The 17,401-nt window shown below is 38.4% G+C and overlaps 1 protein-coding gene across 1 annotated transcript; it reads left to right on the top strand.

The window, feature by feature from the left end:
* Positions 1–283: 283 nt before the first annotated feature.
* Positions 284–7,676, top strand: LOC143537842 (lysine-specific demethylase JMJ28-like). Its single transcript, XM_077031516.1, has 13 exons — positions 284–1,069; positions 1,832–1,968; positions 2,294–2,396; positions 2,484–2,619; positions 2,699–2,759; positions 3,308–4,256; positions 4,371–4,832; positions 4,923–4,995; positions 5,103–5,188; positions 5,879–5,998; positions 6,076–6,143; positions 6,955–7,042; positions 7,512–7,676. Exons 1-12 carry the CDS (start codon positions 431–433, stop codon positions 6,974–6,976), a joined length of 2,856 nt encoding a protein of 951 aa, XP_076887631.1. The 5' UTR covers positions 284–430; the 3' UTR covers positions 6,977–7,042; positions 7,512–7,676.
* The last annotated feature ends 9,725 nt before the right edge of the window (positions 7,677–17,401 follow it).

Below are 17,401 nucleotides of genomic sequence, written 5' to 3'. Positions count from 1 at the left end.
ATCACAATCGCGCCGGCTTGCTCACGACGTCACTCGTGGCAGCCGTTGTGGTATGCGCCACTAACATGGCTCGCGTCACCTGGTGAAGTTGCTGGTCGCGAGACCGCAACGTATAATCTTAAATATATTCTCAAAATATAAGTTTACACGTGAGATTCCGTAGGGCTAAAAAACACATACATAGAATCCGTGACAATTATTCTTAAGATACCCTTGGTCTTGACTATATTCTCACTTTACTTCATCGATATCATAACACAAGACAATACAACACAGCTTTTTTAATTTCCCCCTTTTATCCAAAAAAACAAAACCCTTGTTCCTCTTCCTTCAAAACCTCAACAAATTCCAATTCAAGTTTCAATCTTTCCTCAATAATCTTCAAAACCCACTAATCTTTACCAAAACCCACCAACAATATCCCAAAAAAATGGCAGAAAACGGTGCCGATTTACCAGACGATCTCCGCTGCAAACGACACGACGGCCGGCAATGGCGGTGCCGGCGGCCGGCGGCGGCTGGCCGTACACTCTGCGAAGCACATTGTCTTCAAGGCCGTCTCCGCCAAACCAATCAACCGGTCCCGGAGAGTTTAAAGCTCGACAGATGTAATAATAATAATAATAATAATAATAGGGTTAATCACAAAAGGGGTAAAACCAAAATTCAAACCGAAAGCCATTCAATCGGTTCGAACCCGTCTCGAAAGCGGCGTAAACGGGGCGTAAACGAGGGTAATTCGAAGTCATCAGTGGACATTTCGGAGGATCTTGATGATGCGTTAAAGAAGATGAATTTGAAAAAAGGGGATTTGCAATTGGACTTGATTCGCGGGTATTTGAACCGACAAATCGAGAAGAAGAAGGGGAAGGAGTCGCCGAAAGAAGATATTGTTATAGAGTTGAGGTATGGGAGATTGGAAATTTCACAAGGTTCAACTTCATCACCACCTGTTACTGTTAGTAATGTGAAAGTTGGGGCTTCTGGCTCGGGCTCGGGTTCAGGTTCGGTGCGTACAAGGCTTTTTAGATCGAAGAACATTGATCGGGTTCCTATTGCCACAATGCAGGTTGTTTTTATATTTTAAAAGCATGATTTCATCAATTTCATATTAATTGTTATAATAATTATGCTTGTTTTTATGTTATAAGTTATAACCTTGATTTTTAGAAGTTTAGGCCCCACAAGGCTATAGGGTCCCAAACACAATGCTATTCGTACGCGAGGCGCAATTTCATTTATATAATTTGTTTATCTATTGCTTATGTTTTTAGCATCGTCTACCCAATATTTGAATTTAAAATTTTGTATGTGTATTATTTAGTTACCTTTATCACAATTTTATATATAATACCAATTTTTATATTAATGTATGTTTAATATATTAAATAAATAATTTATAAATAATAGGCTTGTTTACGCTCACAAGCCAGCTCGAGCTCGATGATTGAAGCTTGGGCTCGTTTACTACACAACTTTTTTTTAACCTCAAGCTCGTTTAAGCTTGGCTTGATTCGAGTTTTTAGCAAGCAAATCACGTGCGACTTGGCTTGTTTACATCCTACACGTGCCTATAGTGTGCTTTTTTTAAAACCAAGGTTATAACATTAATTTCTTTCTTTCTTATTTATTTATTTATGTATTGCTACAATGAGGGATGTTATTAACATGATTGTAAATGATTTATGTTCTTTTATAAGTTATAGCCTAAATTTCATTCAAAATGTTTTATTATTTTCATTTTGTCGTTGTGTTGAGCTTTACTTATTTGAGCATAGTTTGTTATTTTGCTAAGGAGATTTGAAGCGTTTTTGTCGCTGTTGTTGTGTAGATTTTACCAGATATTAAAGCTGCTGTGAAAGCTGCAACAAAGAAGTGCCATTGGTGTCGGATGTGTAGCTATCGCGTTCTTGTCAAATGCTTGAATTGCAAAAAGCTCTTTTTTTGTGAAGATTGTATCCGTGCGAGGTTTGTTTATTTATATATAGGACCAGGATCATTTCAGAACTTCCAAATATTTTAAGAACTTTAGGAACTTTTAGCAAATAATCATTTTTTATGTTTATCTTTTATATTAAAAATATAATTTGAGGGTAGCTTGTCTTTTTATTACATGTACTTTTTATGATTACAAATATGTAAATTGGTTATTACACATATGTAAACATCTGATTACATGTTATTAATGACAAAACTACACTATATGTGTGTGTGTGTATATGCATATATAAAAATGCCATTCTAAAAGGGCTATAAATTTAATTAAAAAATCTGGTTATTTGAATAAAATCAGGTCTCATGATAAGGCGGAAGTCAAGAAACAGTGCCCTGTTTGCAGTGGAACGTGCAGCTGTAGTGTTTGTGAACATGGAAAGTCAAAAGAAGTCAATACCAAGGTTTGGTTGGAATTCACTTATGACATGTTAACGTTGTTTTGTACATACTAATAGAGTAATAACCTTTCTACTTCTGTTGCATTCCAGGATCTTGTTTACAGTGACGAGGGGAAGTTTGACAAAAGTCAACAACTTTTATACATGATTCATTTGCTCCTTCCATTAATTGAACAAATAAATCAAGAAAAATACATTGAGATGGATATCGAAGCTAAAATCAAAGGTAGATGATACTTTTTTTTCATCTTTATAATTAATGATCGAAAACAATAGTTGCATTAAATTTTTTGTGAAAACTTTAGGAAAAGACCACACCGAGCTACAAATTCATGAGGCTATAGGCTCTCCAAAGCAGCAATGTTGGTAAATTACCTTTTTACCCTTTTTCTGTTATCAGTTAATAGGGGTGCAAACACTTAGCTCGTTTTGACTTACAAGAGCTTGAGCTTGGTTCAGCTCGTTTCGAGTTCTTTTTCTAAAGCTCGAGCTTAGCTCGGTTATTATGTATTAATAAATCTATATGCATTTTCTAATTATAGGTTTCATACATATCATAGTGTATATTATTTTGTTATGCTATATATTTTATATAATACATATTATTATATCAAAATATATCAATACAAGTTATATGAATAATTGGCTTGTTTAAACTCGCGAGCTAGCTTGAGCTAGATAAGTGAATATCGGGCTTGTTTGTTAAATAAGGTCTTTTTATGGCTTGGGCTCACTTAAGCTCGTCTTTGTTCGAGCTTTTAACGAGCCGATCTCGACCAGGTCACTACTTGTTGGCTCGTTTACACCACTATCAATTAACCAAAACCCAATAGGTTGAAATGACCCCTTTTATTTTTTCAAGGTTTGACTAAGGTCAAATGTTGGAATCATTAAACATTTTTATTTTTTTGCAGTGGTTTTTGCAAAGCTTCCACTGTGGATGTTTACCGAAGCTGTGAAAACTGTTCTTACATTCTTTGTTTATCTTGTTGTTGGGAATTTCGTGAGGGACACTTACACAGGGGTTTTAAAGATTTTAAAAATACAACCACTAATAAAGGTAACTCTTTATGGAATTGGAAAACTAGTGTAGACGGAAGTATAGAATGCCCACCAAAGAATTTAGGTGGTTGTGGTGACGGTAGTCTAGGTTTAGTTTGTCATTCACCTTTCGATTCGACAAAAGATCTTGAAAAACGTGCAAAAGAAACCGTTTGCAATCACAACTTCACAGCTATATTCGATCTTGATTCTTTATATTGCACATTGTGTGACGAAAATGGCAAAATCGATGGTGAAAGTGAAATACTGATTAACAAGATTTTGCGTTTCTCAACAAAAGAAGATCTCGGTGACAAAAATGTTGAACATTTCACAAAACATTGGGTCAAAGGCCAACCTTTGATTATTCAAGATGTGATCAAGAGTAATGTAGAGTTGAGTTGGGATCCTATTTTCATGTTCTTCATGTATCTTGATAGAAGTGTGAAATCAAGAAACAGTAAAGAAACGATATTGAAAAATTTCTCAGACTGGTTTGAGGTGAAAACGGGTAGGCAACAGATATTTATGGGCGGGAAAACACACGCGAACGTGTGGAATGAGAAGTTGAAGTTTAAAGTTTGCTTATCTTCTAGAATCTTCCAAGAACATTTTCCAAGTCATTATGATGCTGTGATGCATGCTCTACCACTTCAAGAGTATACTAATCCATTAACAGGTGTTCTAAATTTGGCGGCTAACGTGCCACCTGAAAGTCAAAACGTTGACTTGGGTCCTTTTGTTTACCTCTCGTATGGTAGACCTGAAGATCTTATCGAGAGTGATTTTTTAACGAAGTTATGCTATCATGCGTATGATATGGTACGTATCTAAATTCTAAATGCTTCAACGTTTTTAGGTAAAATAAGTCATGTTAATTTACTTTTGTGTAGTTTTTTGTTGTTGGTTGGTTTGAAAACTAGTTGCTTGATACAGGTTGATATTCTTGTGCATGCTACTGAACTTCTAATTCCCGAAAAGAAGCTCAGTAAAGTAAAGATCTTGTTGAGGAAATATAGTTCACAAGATCATAACGAGTCTTCAAGGAAGAATCAAAATAAAAACATACTTGATGAAACGTGTGGGAAATCATCGTTTAGTAGCGAAGTAACTCAACAATCGGAGTTAGAGGATAACACAAATGAAGAACTGACTCAAACTCCCAATGATGATGATCTGTGTGTGTTCTCCGACGATGATTCGAGCAATTGTGATTCGGATGATGAGGATTTATGTGATGACGAGGATGAAAGCTGTTCTAGCGGTAATGAAGGGAAGGTTGTTGATACTTGTGGGGCCCAATGGGATGTTTTTCGTAAAGAAGACGTGGACAAACTTGTTGAGTTTCTTACAAAGTATTCCGACAAGCTTAATTCATCGTGTTGCTCTCCCCAAACGGTATCATTTTAATTAATAAAGAAAACATAAAACACAATTCTAAATTGGTCGAATAAACTATTAAAGTGGTTACTTAACATTGTAACGTAGGTTGTTCATCCGATTCATGATGAGAGCTTTTATTTGAATGCTTTTCATAAAAGGTGTCTTAAGGAAGAATTTGGTAAGTATTATCCTTGCACATTATTACAAAGTAGTTTCTAGAAGGTTTTTTGAATTCGGCTTAGTTTCTATTTCTGTATTTATATTATAATTAACATTATTAACCAGATGTGGAACCATGGACATTCGAGCAACATATTGGTGAAGCTGTTATTGTTCCGGCTGGATGTCCATATCAAGTAAAGAAAAGCAAGGTAGAATCTTTTTTATTGCTTTCTTCTCACTAAAAAGTTATGAAGATTATCAGTATATCAACATTTCTAAATGTAAGAAAATTGTTGAATCACATAAATACTATGGTTATTATTATATTTTTTAATTTTGATTATTTGTTTTCTAAGTGAAAGGTAAAAAAGTAAGTAATATTTTATTGTATTTATATGTTTATTTTTTTATTATTAAGGGGTAGTTTAGTCATTTAACAACCTTTTAACAGAAAAACTTAACGCCAGTTAGTCAAAAGAACGTAAGTTGTTATAGCTTTTCAAATAAAGTGACATATATCTTACCTTTTTAATTTATTTGATTTTAAATAAACAATGTTTTTGTAGGCCTGTAAACAAACCAGGTTCAGTGAACATCTCATGAACTGTTCAGTGGAAGTTCGTTTATTTTGATGAACGAACATGAACAAAATAATTTGTTCATTTAGTTAAACGAACGAATATGAACGTGTCTCGTGCGTTCAATTAGATTTGTTAATGCTTGTTATTTACATTCATTTATTTTCGTTAGGTTACGTTTGTTTAAGATCGTTTTTTGACTGAAAGTTATGAAGATTATGAGTATCCTACCAACAATTGTGGATGTAACCAAATTGTTGAATCTCATAAATACTATGCTTATAAATATTTCATTTAATGACGCTATTATTGTGTATGCAGTCATGTGTTAATGTGGTCTTTGAATCCATATCGCCTGAAAGTGCATCCATGTGCCTAAAATTGAGTGATGAAATCCGTCAACTTCCTGTAACTCACAAAGCAAAAGGAAAAATGATAGATGTAAATATTCTAACACTTTTGTTTAAAGTTATTTCTCCATATTTTGAGTGTTATATAAATTTCTTTAACGGTTTCAGGTAAAGAAAATGGCTATACATAGTGTTAACGCTGCGGTTGAAGGAATTCACAAGGTTTCACAAGTAAAGTAAGAGTCTTTGGGTAAATATATATTTTATTTAAGAAAAAAAACTGATCTTTGTACCGGGTTTTCGTGACTGATATAATCTTGGTTATATGTATTTTTAGAGAAAAAAATCGACTTTTGTCTATGAATAAAGATTGGATGTGGCAATATTGACCCGTTTAGTTAGTGGATCGTCTTGGATTATTTTTTTATTGTCTACATGTCCAATGGTACATTTTAAAAGTTAAAATATAAACGAGACGGTTTTAGATCGTAAATATGAACGAGGTTTAAAAATGTGGACAAAATGTATCAATATTTAGTAATTACTCTTTTTGACCCGTTAAAATACAACTTTTAAGGGTCTTCTTTTGCTAAGTTAAAGGAACAAGTCGAACGTCACCCAAAGTGTACTTATTCATTTTGGAAGTTAATCCTGAAACGGGTCATAAAGAAAGTTGAAGGGGTTAAAGTGTTACGTTTATTAGTATGTTTATTTTATTTATTCTTTGAAAGTTTTAGGTTTATCGGGTTATTAGTGTGATTATTCTGCATGTCTATTTGATTAGTTTGTAAATCTAGAAGTTAGGAGTTTGAATATGAGTGTGTTTAGGTTAAATCAGTTTTTTAAAAAGTATTAGTATGTTTATGAAATTCTAAAAAAAGACAAATTGTTGGCAGGTTGACCAAACATGCATAAAAAAGTTACCCATTTTGCCGTTATAGTTAAAACTAGATGTAATGTTCTCTTATGATGGCCTTTTTAATTATTCATTTACCTGAGAATTTCAAATTAACGTTGGACCGTGTCTTTTTTTTGTTCTAATTTCAGAATCAGTGACAAAGTTGAGTAGAGAGTAGAGACCGAGAGTTAAGTGAACATTACCTGGCTTATGATCAAATTACGTCACGTGAAACAGGTTCTTTTTTAGCCCTTTGAGGAGTTATTTAAAAAAGTTTAAAATAAAAATTCTATAGATATATTTAATCTTTGTGTTCTGGTGTGAAATCAACTTACTTTTTCTGCTGATACAAACATGGAATCCAGAACACAAAATGTGGCATTTAATGCTTTATGTTTTATATGGAAACCCATGTTTTTGCAGTTAAAACTAATTATCGCTGTTTTAAGTAAAGTATTAACCATTTTTGAGTGTTTGGTTTAACTTATTGTGATTATAAGATTTTTATAATCTGGGTAGGTCATAGATGTAATAAAGTTTGATTCTTTAATCGATTCTGATTCTATAAGTCTGTAATTCTTGATTCTGTTTATTAAGGTGTCAAAATGGGATAAATGTAACTATCCAGTTATCCAAACACCCCCATAGTGTCACACCGCCTCTAAATCGGGTCTTAAATAATATCTAAATTAGGTTACTATTGTAGGTGTTGTGGGCCCTTCTTGATTTCACATTTTGAAAAGGATGTTTGAGGAATTTGAATCGGGATTAAATGAAGTCGGTGATCAGCAGGTATTCTTTCTGTTCTTTGACTTTGAAAGTCAAACTAGTATTTACTTTGATCGCAACTCTTGTCGGTTTCCTTTTTGACTTTGACCAGTTTTTTTATTTGCATTCTTGAAACATTCATCTGATTATTGTGACTCGAAGTTGCAATAATCTCTAGATAAACAAAATTTGCTAATTATTCGACAATTAGATTTATACTAGCTAGTAGCTACAACAAAAACTTGTTATTTAAGGGCAGAGCATACATACACCAATTACAAGTCATACGGGCCGCATACATTTTTTTTTTAAATATTGATTTTATTTTTGCAGGTAATAAAGTATTAAAGTCTACAAGTTCTTGTTTCTGTAGGACTCTCATTTGCAACTTTGATCACAACCAAAAAGAAAACATGTGATTATAATCAACCACAAGATAAACTCTTGAAGAAAACCAGCTTAACCGCTTCTCCAAAATCTCTTTTTTTATTTTTTTATCCTCTAGTGTACAGTTCTGATTCAGGATTTTTAAATCTAACATACTTGCTGCACTAGTTTAACATCTTGTTCTTTGTTAGTCCGTTTTTAGCTTCAACGTGTCTGGTAAGAATGATTTTAGATTTTAATTGCATTTGTTGTTCGTTTTTCTGTTCTTTGTGATCGTTAAATAGGTTATCGTAAGATCGTTGATCATGTGGTTTTAACTATTTCATCTTCTATAATATCGTAACGATAAATCAGTAATATTTTTATTTTAGATATATAATTTTAATTTTGCCAAGCCCATCCAAGTCAGGTTCTTTGATCTTTTAGAAATTCTTGCAGTGTGAATCATGATCAGCTCCAAAAACGCTTACGAACATTAAAATAAAGGACATGAAACTCATATCAAACTTAGACGTAATTAGCTACCTTTTTAATTGCTTGTCGGGCCAAAGGTACCCGAACTTAACTAGCTTTTTAATCGTTTGTCAGGCCAAAACTACCCGACCCGTCGCACTGCCACCACCATAGTTAACTTGCTACACGACCCGAACACAAGTTATATAGTTATATACATGTGTTAAACTAGTCAAGCCGACACTCGGAAGTGACTTTAACGTCTCATCTCTTTCCCCAAGACAGCTTACCGCTGCACCACCCCCTTGAAGGTTAAATTTGACTCATATCAGTTTACAACTGGTAATAAGAATGAACTTTTATCCGTTTTGACCCATCACAACCCGTTTATACAAGACAGCACAAACAAAATCGTGTGTGTAATATCTATCTCTAGTATTGTACTTTCATGAACTTTTTAGGTTCATTGACAAAATTTTCTTTCAAAAACTCTTTGATCACCGCATACTGTGGCAAGATTAAACAAATCAAGACAGTTTAGACACTATAAACACTCGGTTTTACAAAATCTTTTACTACTTTAGGGAGCCATTACCCCTTCTATTGTGTAAGTTAACGACTTTGCCCAATCTTCTTTGAGTAACAACGTTTGTAGCGTATGCATCACATCATAATCCGGATCCAGTTTCCTTTGCCAACCCTGCAATAAATATAACACCAAATTAAAAGCCATTTCTTGAACATAACATTTTTAACCAGGTTCATTTTTCATCAAGTTTTCAATTTTGTCATTTGACCCGTCTAGACTGACTACCAACCAAGTCGACCCGTTTCAACTTTAACCAGGTCTTGTTTATATTTTTAGCCCAGACTACCAAATTATTAATTAATAAATAATGTGAATATAATAAACTGATTTCTTGAATTTGAGCAAATTAAGAGGTATGCATTAATTATACTACAATCCAAATTGGCCCATTTCAGTTTTAAAAAATACGCTTTGGCAAATGGCAACACGTGACCCTTTTGGGCCATTTGACCCGTTTTAAGCTATTTTTTAATAACATGACACAAATTCGGGGCTGTTCAAAAAGCTCGCAGTTAGCTCAAAAAAGGCTCGTTTGTAAACGAGCCGAGTCTGAGTCCGGTCCTGGATTCAATGAATCCACAGGGTAAAGTACGATAATTATGACAAAGATATGAGTGTAACTTCCCAAAGTCCAATGACCGGAACCTGCAAAACAGACACCGTGAGTCTCGTTACAGGAAGGACAAGAGGGGGGTCTTCCTGTAACCACCCTCCGGTGTGAGAATCAGTAACGCTCGTAAATGGAGAAAGTACTGAAGTAAACAGACTAAGTATAGTCAGAATTCAAGTGAGTGAATGAATACCTCATACCGTTTGACAAGGTATTTATAGCCGAAGGATGTAGGAAGATGATTGGGCCAGCTGTCCTCTTTTAGAAGATATTCGATAACCGCCTGGACACGTGTCCTTTTATGATAGGTTGAGCTATACGCCCCATGTGCATGGGTATAACAACCTGGACACATGTCGCCCAATGATAGGATGGCTTGCCTCCTGGCCATGTGCACGGTTATAACAACCTGGCCAATGTCCTTTGCTCATTGGCTGGTAGGTCACGTATTCCTCAAGTAACAATCGTGAATATTCTTCTAGGTGATCACTGGTTGATGACAGCTGTCCCGCTGGCACTTCCTCCTAGTTGTTCGGGCGGACTGATGTCTTGTCCTGCGGACGACTTCTGAGGGTGCAGGAATGCTTCCGCGCGTGGTATGAGGACGTTCCTCTTCTACCGTGATATGCGGATGATCCGTATGCCCCGCGGGTGGCCTATTAGAGGTTCCTTTATGACCCGCGGGTAGTACTTAAGGGTATTTGGATCTTTTTGGTACCCTACCTCTATAAGTCCCCCCAGTCCAGTGTTTCTTCCGTGTGAAGTCTTTATGCGGGTGAAATTCTGGACTTAATGTATGTTGGGGATTTTTGTTGTTTGGAAGTTAGGTGGGAAATATCTTCTGTTGGTATGGATAATCATGAAAAAAGGACAAGTTGACCACTCGCAGGCGCGTGAACAGATGATGGAACGTTTTTTACAGCTGTCACTGTACCCAACTGTGCAACTTTTTCTCTTTTTCGAATTTCCCGCGTGACGTGGCAGTTATTGATTGGGCGATGATTTTCTCTCTCTACTGTTCATATCCCATCGCATTAATTGCGATGGGTATAAATAAGGAGAGACTCTTTCTATTCGAAGTTTTATCGCTCTTTTCGTTTGATTATCTTCTAAATTTTCTCTGAATCTCTTATATAACTTTCTTCTATCTTACTCAATTTCATTGTAATGTCGAACGTACAGACTGAGGTCGACGAAATAGAAGTGTCGTGGGATTATTCAGAATATGAAAAATTATTGGAAACGTATGGCATTCTACCCGAATGGGGGCCGGAGTTTCCTTCCCCTGGTTCCATAGCCAGTTTCCCACTGCCTGGGAAAATGGCTGTGTATGCTGATTATTTCGTTCATGGGAATTTCCGTTTGCCCATAACGAGATTTCTCCAGAAAGTGCTAACTGCCTATAGGATCCACTTATCTCAACTGCATCCCCGTGCTATGATGCGGATTCGTCATTACGAGTTTATATGCATAGAACGTGACATGGTGCCACACATTGATCAATTTCCAGTTTTTTACCGTCTTACTATCCGTAATGGTTGGTATACATGTCAAGGGTTTTCTGATCGAAGTATCGGATATGAAGTTGAATAGGTATCCAAAGATTGGCGGAATAAGTTTTTTTGGTTTTCTGAGGACGTGGGTACCGTTAAACATGGTTCGCCGCCCAGTGAATTCTGCCCTTCCTGACGTTATTACCGCTGCTCATGAGGGTCAAGAATGGTATCGTGTACTCACGATGGAGCCAACACCTATTCGGGCCTTGCCGGAAGAAGCTCTAGTGTGGGCAGGCATGAGCCGTTTGTGGCCAACGGAATTTATGGAGCCCATTTTCGTAGACTTGAATGAACATAAGTTGCCTTTTACTGTCTCTTTGCTTTCTTAAGTGTTTTTATAATTAAACTCCTATCTTTTCAGGTCGGAGTTCTATAATTAATGCTCTTTTTGAGGACAGAGGGTGTGTCCGAAAAAGTATCCGCGAGGCGGGAGACCAGCCTATTCTTGAAAAGACCAAATCTCAATTTCTTTTTCCGAAGAATGTTCGAACTGAACCTGTAATTTCGGATGCTACCTTTGAAACAGGTGCGTATGTTCTAAACCCTCCTCCCCTTAATGCCATTACTTCCGACGGTATGGTCGCCATTCTATCATCAATCGATGACGATGGCGATGCTTCTGATTTTTCTGTTTCCGAAGAGGAGGAAGACTCTGACGAGGATGTCCTTAAACATTCCTCTGTCTCATCTTTATTGGCAGAACTAGAGAAAAAGAGAGCTCTAGGGAGTCAAACGGGCGCGGCGACTGCGGATGCTAAGGCGGGGCCATTAAAGAAGAAACGAAAAATTCACCGTCCTAAGAAGCCACAATATAGCCTTGCTGACCGTATTGACACTGTTGAAGGTACATATTGATCTTTTTAAGTACTATACTTTCATAAGATGTGTAGCTAAAAATAGCTTTTGTTTTTGTAGATCCACTGATCTTTAGTGAAGATGTTTCTGAGAAGTTGCCTACACCAACTCCTCAAACTGAACAGCAACTATCTCCTTCTCCAGAAAAAAATGTGGAGAATAAGCCTACGACTCCTCCCAGCAATATTAATACGGAGGGTCAACCATCCTCACCTTTGGTAGAAGAAAGAGTGCCAAACCCTACGATTGAAATTGCCGCTATGGAAGGATCTAATGTCCAGTCTGAAACTGATACTCGTTTTGACTATCTTTTTCTGGCTGGGGGTGGTACTGGTGGTCAGCGAGACAGTCCTGCTGTTAATGAGGAGGGTTACAGAACTGAGGAATCTCCTCCTTGACCTCCTCCCCAACAGCCTTTTTCAACCCCGGCTCGCCTTAAACCTTCAGGTTCCCGTTATTACGGGGACACGGGCCTGGGTGACAAACATGAATTGTTCGCCCCTCCATGGGGCATTACTAATGGGTTACGGTTCTCCCATCCTAGAACTTGTATGGATTTTGTTGAACACTGTACGCCACCCGCTGAGATGGCATATCAACGTGACCTTTCTCGCCATGATCTTCACACAAACGTACCTTATCACCTAGCTTATGCTTTGGCCGGTAGCCAAGAGGTTTTAAGTGAGTGGCGTACTCTTGGTGGGAAAGTGGAAGAAGCTCGGCGAGCCACTGAAGCTGCAAAGAAAGAAGCTGAGGAGCATCGTATTGCTGCCCAAACTGCTAAGTGGAAACACGCCGATGCTTAGAATGCCCTTAAGAATGAGCAAGATCGTAATGCTGACACTGCCCGCCGATGGAAAGAAGCCTATGAAAGACAGAATTCCATTCGTGAAGCTGATCGGGCTAAGGCTCAAAAGGACCAGGACGATTTAATCCGGACCCGAGAAGCAAATTTTGCGTTGGAATATCAAGTGGCTCTTCAGGGTGCCCGGATCCATGATCTTGAAGCTGAGCTAAAATTGCAGAAGGAGCGGGTCGATCTTAAGGACCAGAGTGCGGCTGAGATTCAAACTGCTTATGACTCTCTCCTTCAAACTCATGAAAAAGCAATCATGGAATCCAAAGAGCTCCAGATGCGAGTAGAACTTGCGGAGCAGGACCGGCAGTGGTTCCTTACTCGTGGGGTTGATGCTGTAAGTTATACTTTGACGCTTGTTGTCTATTTCTTATTTTTGATAATGAAAACTTATGTTTGTACCCCAACAGGTCGTCCGCCATGTCAAGGGAAGTAAGGAGCTTAATGACAGTTTTTTCAATCTGAAGGCTGCTTCTTCTTCACTTGGGCGTGTGGCGGGCTTTCATGAAGGGATGAATTATGCTCAGACCAATCGTACATTTAAAGATCATCCGCTTCATGGTGTAAATGTTAAACAGGATCGTGCAAATCGAGTTAAAGAGCATGATACTTTGACCATCCCTTTACAAGATATGCTCCCGGAATTTGCTTCCGCAGATGACGGCTTGCAACTTTTGAAGATCTATCTTGGTGAAGATTCTGAGGATGATTCTTTAGAGGATATTTCATTAAAGGCTCCGGAAGACTCATCGACCTCGAATCCTTAGAATAGGCCTAGATGTTTGTAACTTGTAATTTTTCCTTTCTCTTTTTGTAATTATTTGTTGAATAATTAATGAGAAAAAACTCTTTAACTTTTGCGGACATTCAACTGTTTGGAGAAAATATCTCTAAAAGATATTTTTTTTGAAATTTACAACTTTTTTTGAAATATTTAAAAGTTTGGATAACTATGATGACGTGGCGGAGAGAGACTCGTTGACAGCCTGTTCACATTATCTTGAATTTCCCGCCTGACGTGTCAACCATCTGGCGGTCCCCGGTTTCTCTCTCCTCTGTCACTTTATGGATCGCATTAATTGCGATGGGTATAAATATAACCCTTGTGGTTTCCATTTAACCTTTATCACTTTCATATTTCTCTCAAACATACAAGACTTTTCATCATTCTCTGAGATTTCTTCTTCTTTCTGAGATATCTTCATCTCTTTCGTTTTTCAAATGGCTAAATAAAAGAAAAGTACTCCCACTATTAACGATGTCATCGTCTGCCTTAAAGAAGAAGATTATAAATATGTTGTTAACGTATACAGATTGACGACGGAGTGGAAGCCGGAACGTCCTGCTAGTGGTTCTATTGCCACTAGTCCTCCTCCGAATAAAATAGCTATTTACGTAGACCATTTTACCACAGGGAACTTCCGGATTCCGATTACCAAATTTGTACAATCGGTCTTAACAACTTATGGGATTCATCTTTCCCAGATTCATCCCTTCGGGATGTTGAGGATTAGCCACTTCGAATTCTGTTGCCAAACTCGCAACCTAGAACCAACTGTTGGCATGTTTGCCGTTTTTTATAAAATGACCTTTCGTGATGGATGGTATAGTTTTGCCTCCATCGAGAAGAGGACTATAGGCACGGAGTGGCTCCGTAGCCTTCATGGCTGGAAGCCAAAGTTTTTCTGGATTCACGAGGACGTCATTCCGTTCAAGATATCGAAACGTAAAGCGGAAGCTCCCATGCCCGTGGTTCCCGCCACCGCTCATGAAGGTCTTTCATGTTTTAAGACACTGATGTCTACCCCGACTCCCCTGCGTCCCATTCACGAGGGAGCAATGGTGAGTGCGAAAATGAGCCGATTGTGGCCGTTTCCTGAGTTGGAACCATACTATGAGAAGACCGATAAGAGTAAGCTTGTCGATTACCTCTATCTTTTTCTTAATAAACTAGTAATTTCTGACTACTATAATTGCTTTGTGTAGGTGAGGGTTCTTCCTTCAGCACTTTGTTGGACCAAGAAGGGGGTATGATGGTGCGGCGTCCGATTGATCCAAAAGATGGTCCCTTTTTGGATCGGACGAGCAACAACTTTTCGTTCCCCACCGCCCTTCGTCTGGAACCAGTGGTCTCCGAACCAATGTATGCCAAAGGTGAGAAGTATGTTGCAGAAGCCATATTCAAAGGTGATGGCATTCTACAACCCCGACCCGTAACTGCCATTACTTCTTGCGGAGTGATCGTACTCTTTTCATCTAGCGAGGAGTCATCACTCTGTAAAGAAGTATATTCGACTGATGTTAACAAAGCTGTGGACTCAATTGCAGGTCTTACCCGTCAACGAGCCACTTCCAGTCAGGCGGCGGGTCAAGATGATGTTGATACTACTGCGGACGCCAAGGGTCCGGAAGCTGATAATATTACCGCTGAGGGTAAACGTCCGGTCGTTGATGCGGACGTTTCTAAAGTGGCCGGAAAGCGCAAGGTTAATCCGGTCACAAATACCTTAAAGAAGAAAAAATCCAAGAAGGCAAATCCTGTCGCCCTGGAAGTTCGCTTGGATCAACTTGACGCGAACGATCCCTCATTAGGTATGCAACGTCTTTTTACTTGTAAGCTGCTATGTATTAGAATTTTTCTAACCTTTTGCCAATGTTTTTCAGTGAACCTGGATAACCTTTCCGAAGGTATTTCAGGTTTGAAAGACTCACCTCTTCGTCCGCCACCACCGCCTCCTAACACTGCCAAGGACCCGGTCATTGTGGCGGATGATTCTCCTGTGAAGGACAAGGGGGTCGACACGACTGATCATGCCAAGGTGTCGCCCTCTTATAATGTTTACCGTTTCAGGGATCAAGGGGGTATAAGCACGTTCCCTTATGCTTCCCAAACTTCTCCTACTCCCGAAGAGGAAGACCCTACCCCGCATCAACCTAATTGGACCTTACGTCGGGATTCGACATTCCGTGGCGTGGACGTATGTTATGAATTTCTGCGAGAAAGTCTTCCACACGGTGAAAAGGAGAGGCGTCGCCTCAGTATCCGCCAGGAATTGCTGAACTCCCACTCTTACTATGTGGCAAATTCTATTTCCACTACCCATGAAATAACCAGAGATTGGCTGGCGATGAATAAGGAATGGGACGAACTGGCGACCTCGGCTTCCGATGCCAAAGAAGAAGCCCTTAGGGCTATCAACGAAGCTAGGGAAGCTAACCAGGCCCTGGAGGCGGAGAGGGTTGCTCGATCCGCTGCTGAGGAAGCGAGGGGTGTTCTCCAGAAACAATTGGACGAACAAGCCAAATTGATGAATGAACAAGCCAAGTTGATGGAGACTCTTCAAGCTGAATCAGCTTCTAAGGACAAGCGTCTACTTGACCTTAATGCCAAGAACCGTGCGCAGGCTTTGGAATGCGCTGGTCATAAGTTGGAACTTGTCCAAGCCAAAGCGGATCGAAAATGGCTGATGTCGGAAGCCATCCCCAAGGTATATATTTTATTCTTATCACAAATAATCTAAGTGTTGTAGAGTTACTCATGTATGATTGTTTCAACAGGTCATCGCCGATGTTCGGGCTAGTGATGAGCTTGGGAACTATGTTGCTATCCTTCTGAAAGCTTCTAAACAAGCTGGTCGCCAACTGGGTTTCCAAGAAGGTTACCAATTTGGCTCAACTTCCAAGCGTCTGGAAGAGTATGTCTTAGTTGGTCAAGACACTGTTGCCATCCTTAAGCAGAAATCAAAAGATTTCGATTCGTTGAAATTTTCTTTGACGGATCAAATAACCGAGCTTACTGATAAGGAAGACAGCATTCAGCAGTTAATGACTCTTCTTAAGCTTGATGAAGAGGAAGAAGATGCAGAAGATGTGGGAGATGCGGGAGGCGAGGATACAGAACACGAAGATGTCGCGCCATAGATAGATCTTTTTCTTTCTTTTTAATTAGGTTTCTCTACCTCTTGTAATCCCTTTTTGTATAAATAAAGAAGGTTTATTATTGTATCCGGCACACTTTGTTTATTTTTTATAATATAAGTGTTTTCAGAGGATCTTCTTTGTGTACGAATAAAGGATTATATGATAATACAAGTCTCAAATGACTGAAATGAAAGTTTTCATAACTAAGGCATAAGCCAAATTACAAGAAACGAAATTACAAAGGTTCTTAACATCTAGTTAGGCACGCATGCCAAAAGTCAAACCCTCTAAATGTAGCATTTCCTCAGTTGGGCCCCATTCCAAGTTCTAGGGATCTCCGTCCCGTCCAACCTTTCTAGTTTGTATGCACCTTTAGATAGAACTTTCTGTATTCTATAAGGTCCTTACCAAGTAGGGGCCAACTTGCCCGGAGGCTCTTTCCCTGAGGCTTCATTGCTGCGAAAGACAAAGTCTCCCGCGTCGAATTCACATCTTTGGATCCGCGAGTTGTAATATTTTTGCAACTGGCGTGTATAATTATGCTCGCGGATCAATGCCAATCACTTCTTTCCTCAAGGAGGTTAAGGTTCATCCGGAGTTC

Source organism: Bidens hawaiensis, unplaced genomic scaffold (assembly GCF_021521415.1).
Source record: "Bidens hawaiensis isolate Kalapana, Puna unplaced genomic scaffold, B.hawaiensis_p1.1 tig00011408_1, whole genome shotgun sequence".
NCBI lineage: Eukaryota > Viridiplantae > Streptophyta > Magnoliopsida > Asterales > Asteraceae > Bidens > Bidens hawaiensis.
The sequence above is the reverse complement of the archived record's forward strand: the minus strand, read 5'-3'. Positions and strand labels throughout refer to the sequence as shown.

Coding starts and splice junctions, on each gene's coding strand:
- LOC143537842 (XM_077031516.1), top strand. CDS start 431: ATGGCAGAAAACGGTGCCGATTTACCAGACGATCTCCGCTGCAAACGA. Junction 2,620..2,698: donor TATCGAAGCTAAAATCAAAG/GTAGATGATACT, acceptor TGAAAACTTTAG/GAAAAGACCACACCGAGCTA. Junction 4,257..4,370: donor GCTATCATGCGTATGATATG/GTACGTATCTAA, acceptor TGCTTGATACAG/GTTGATATTCTTGTGCATGC.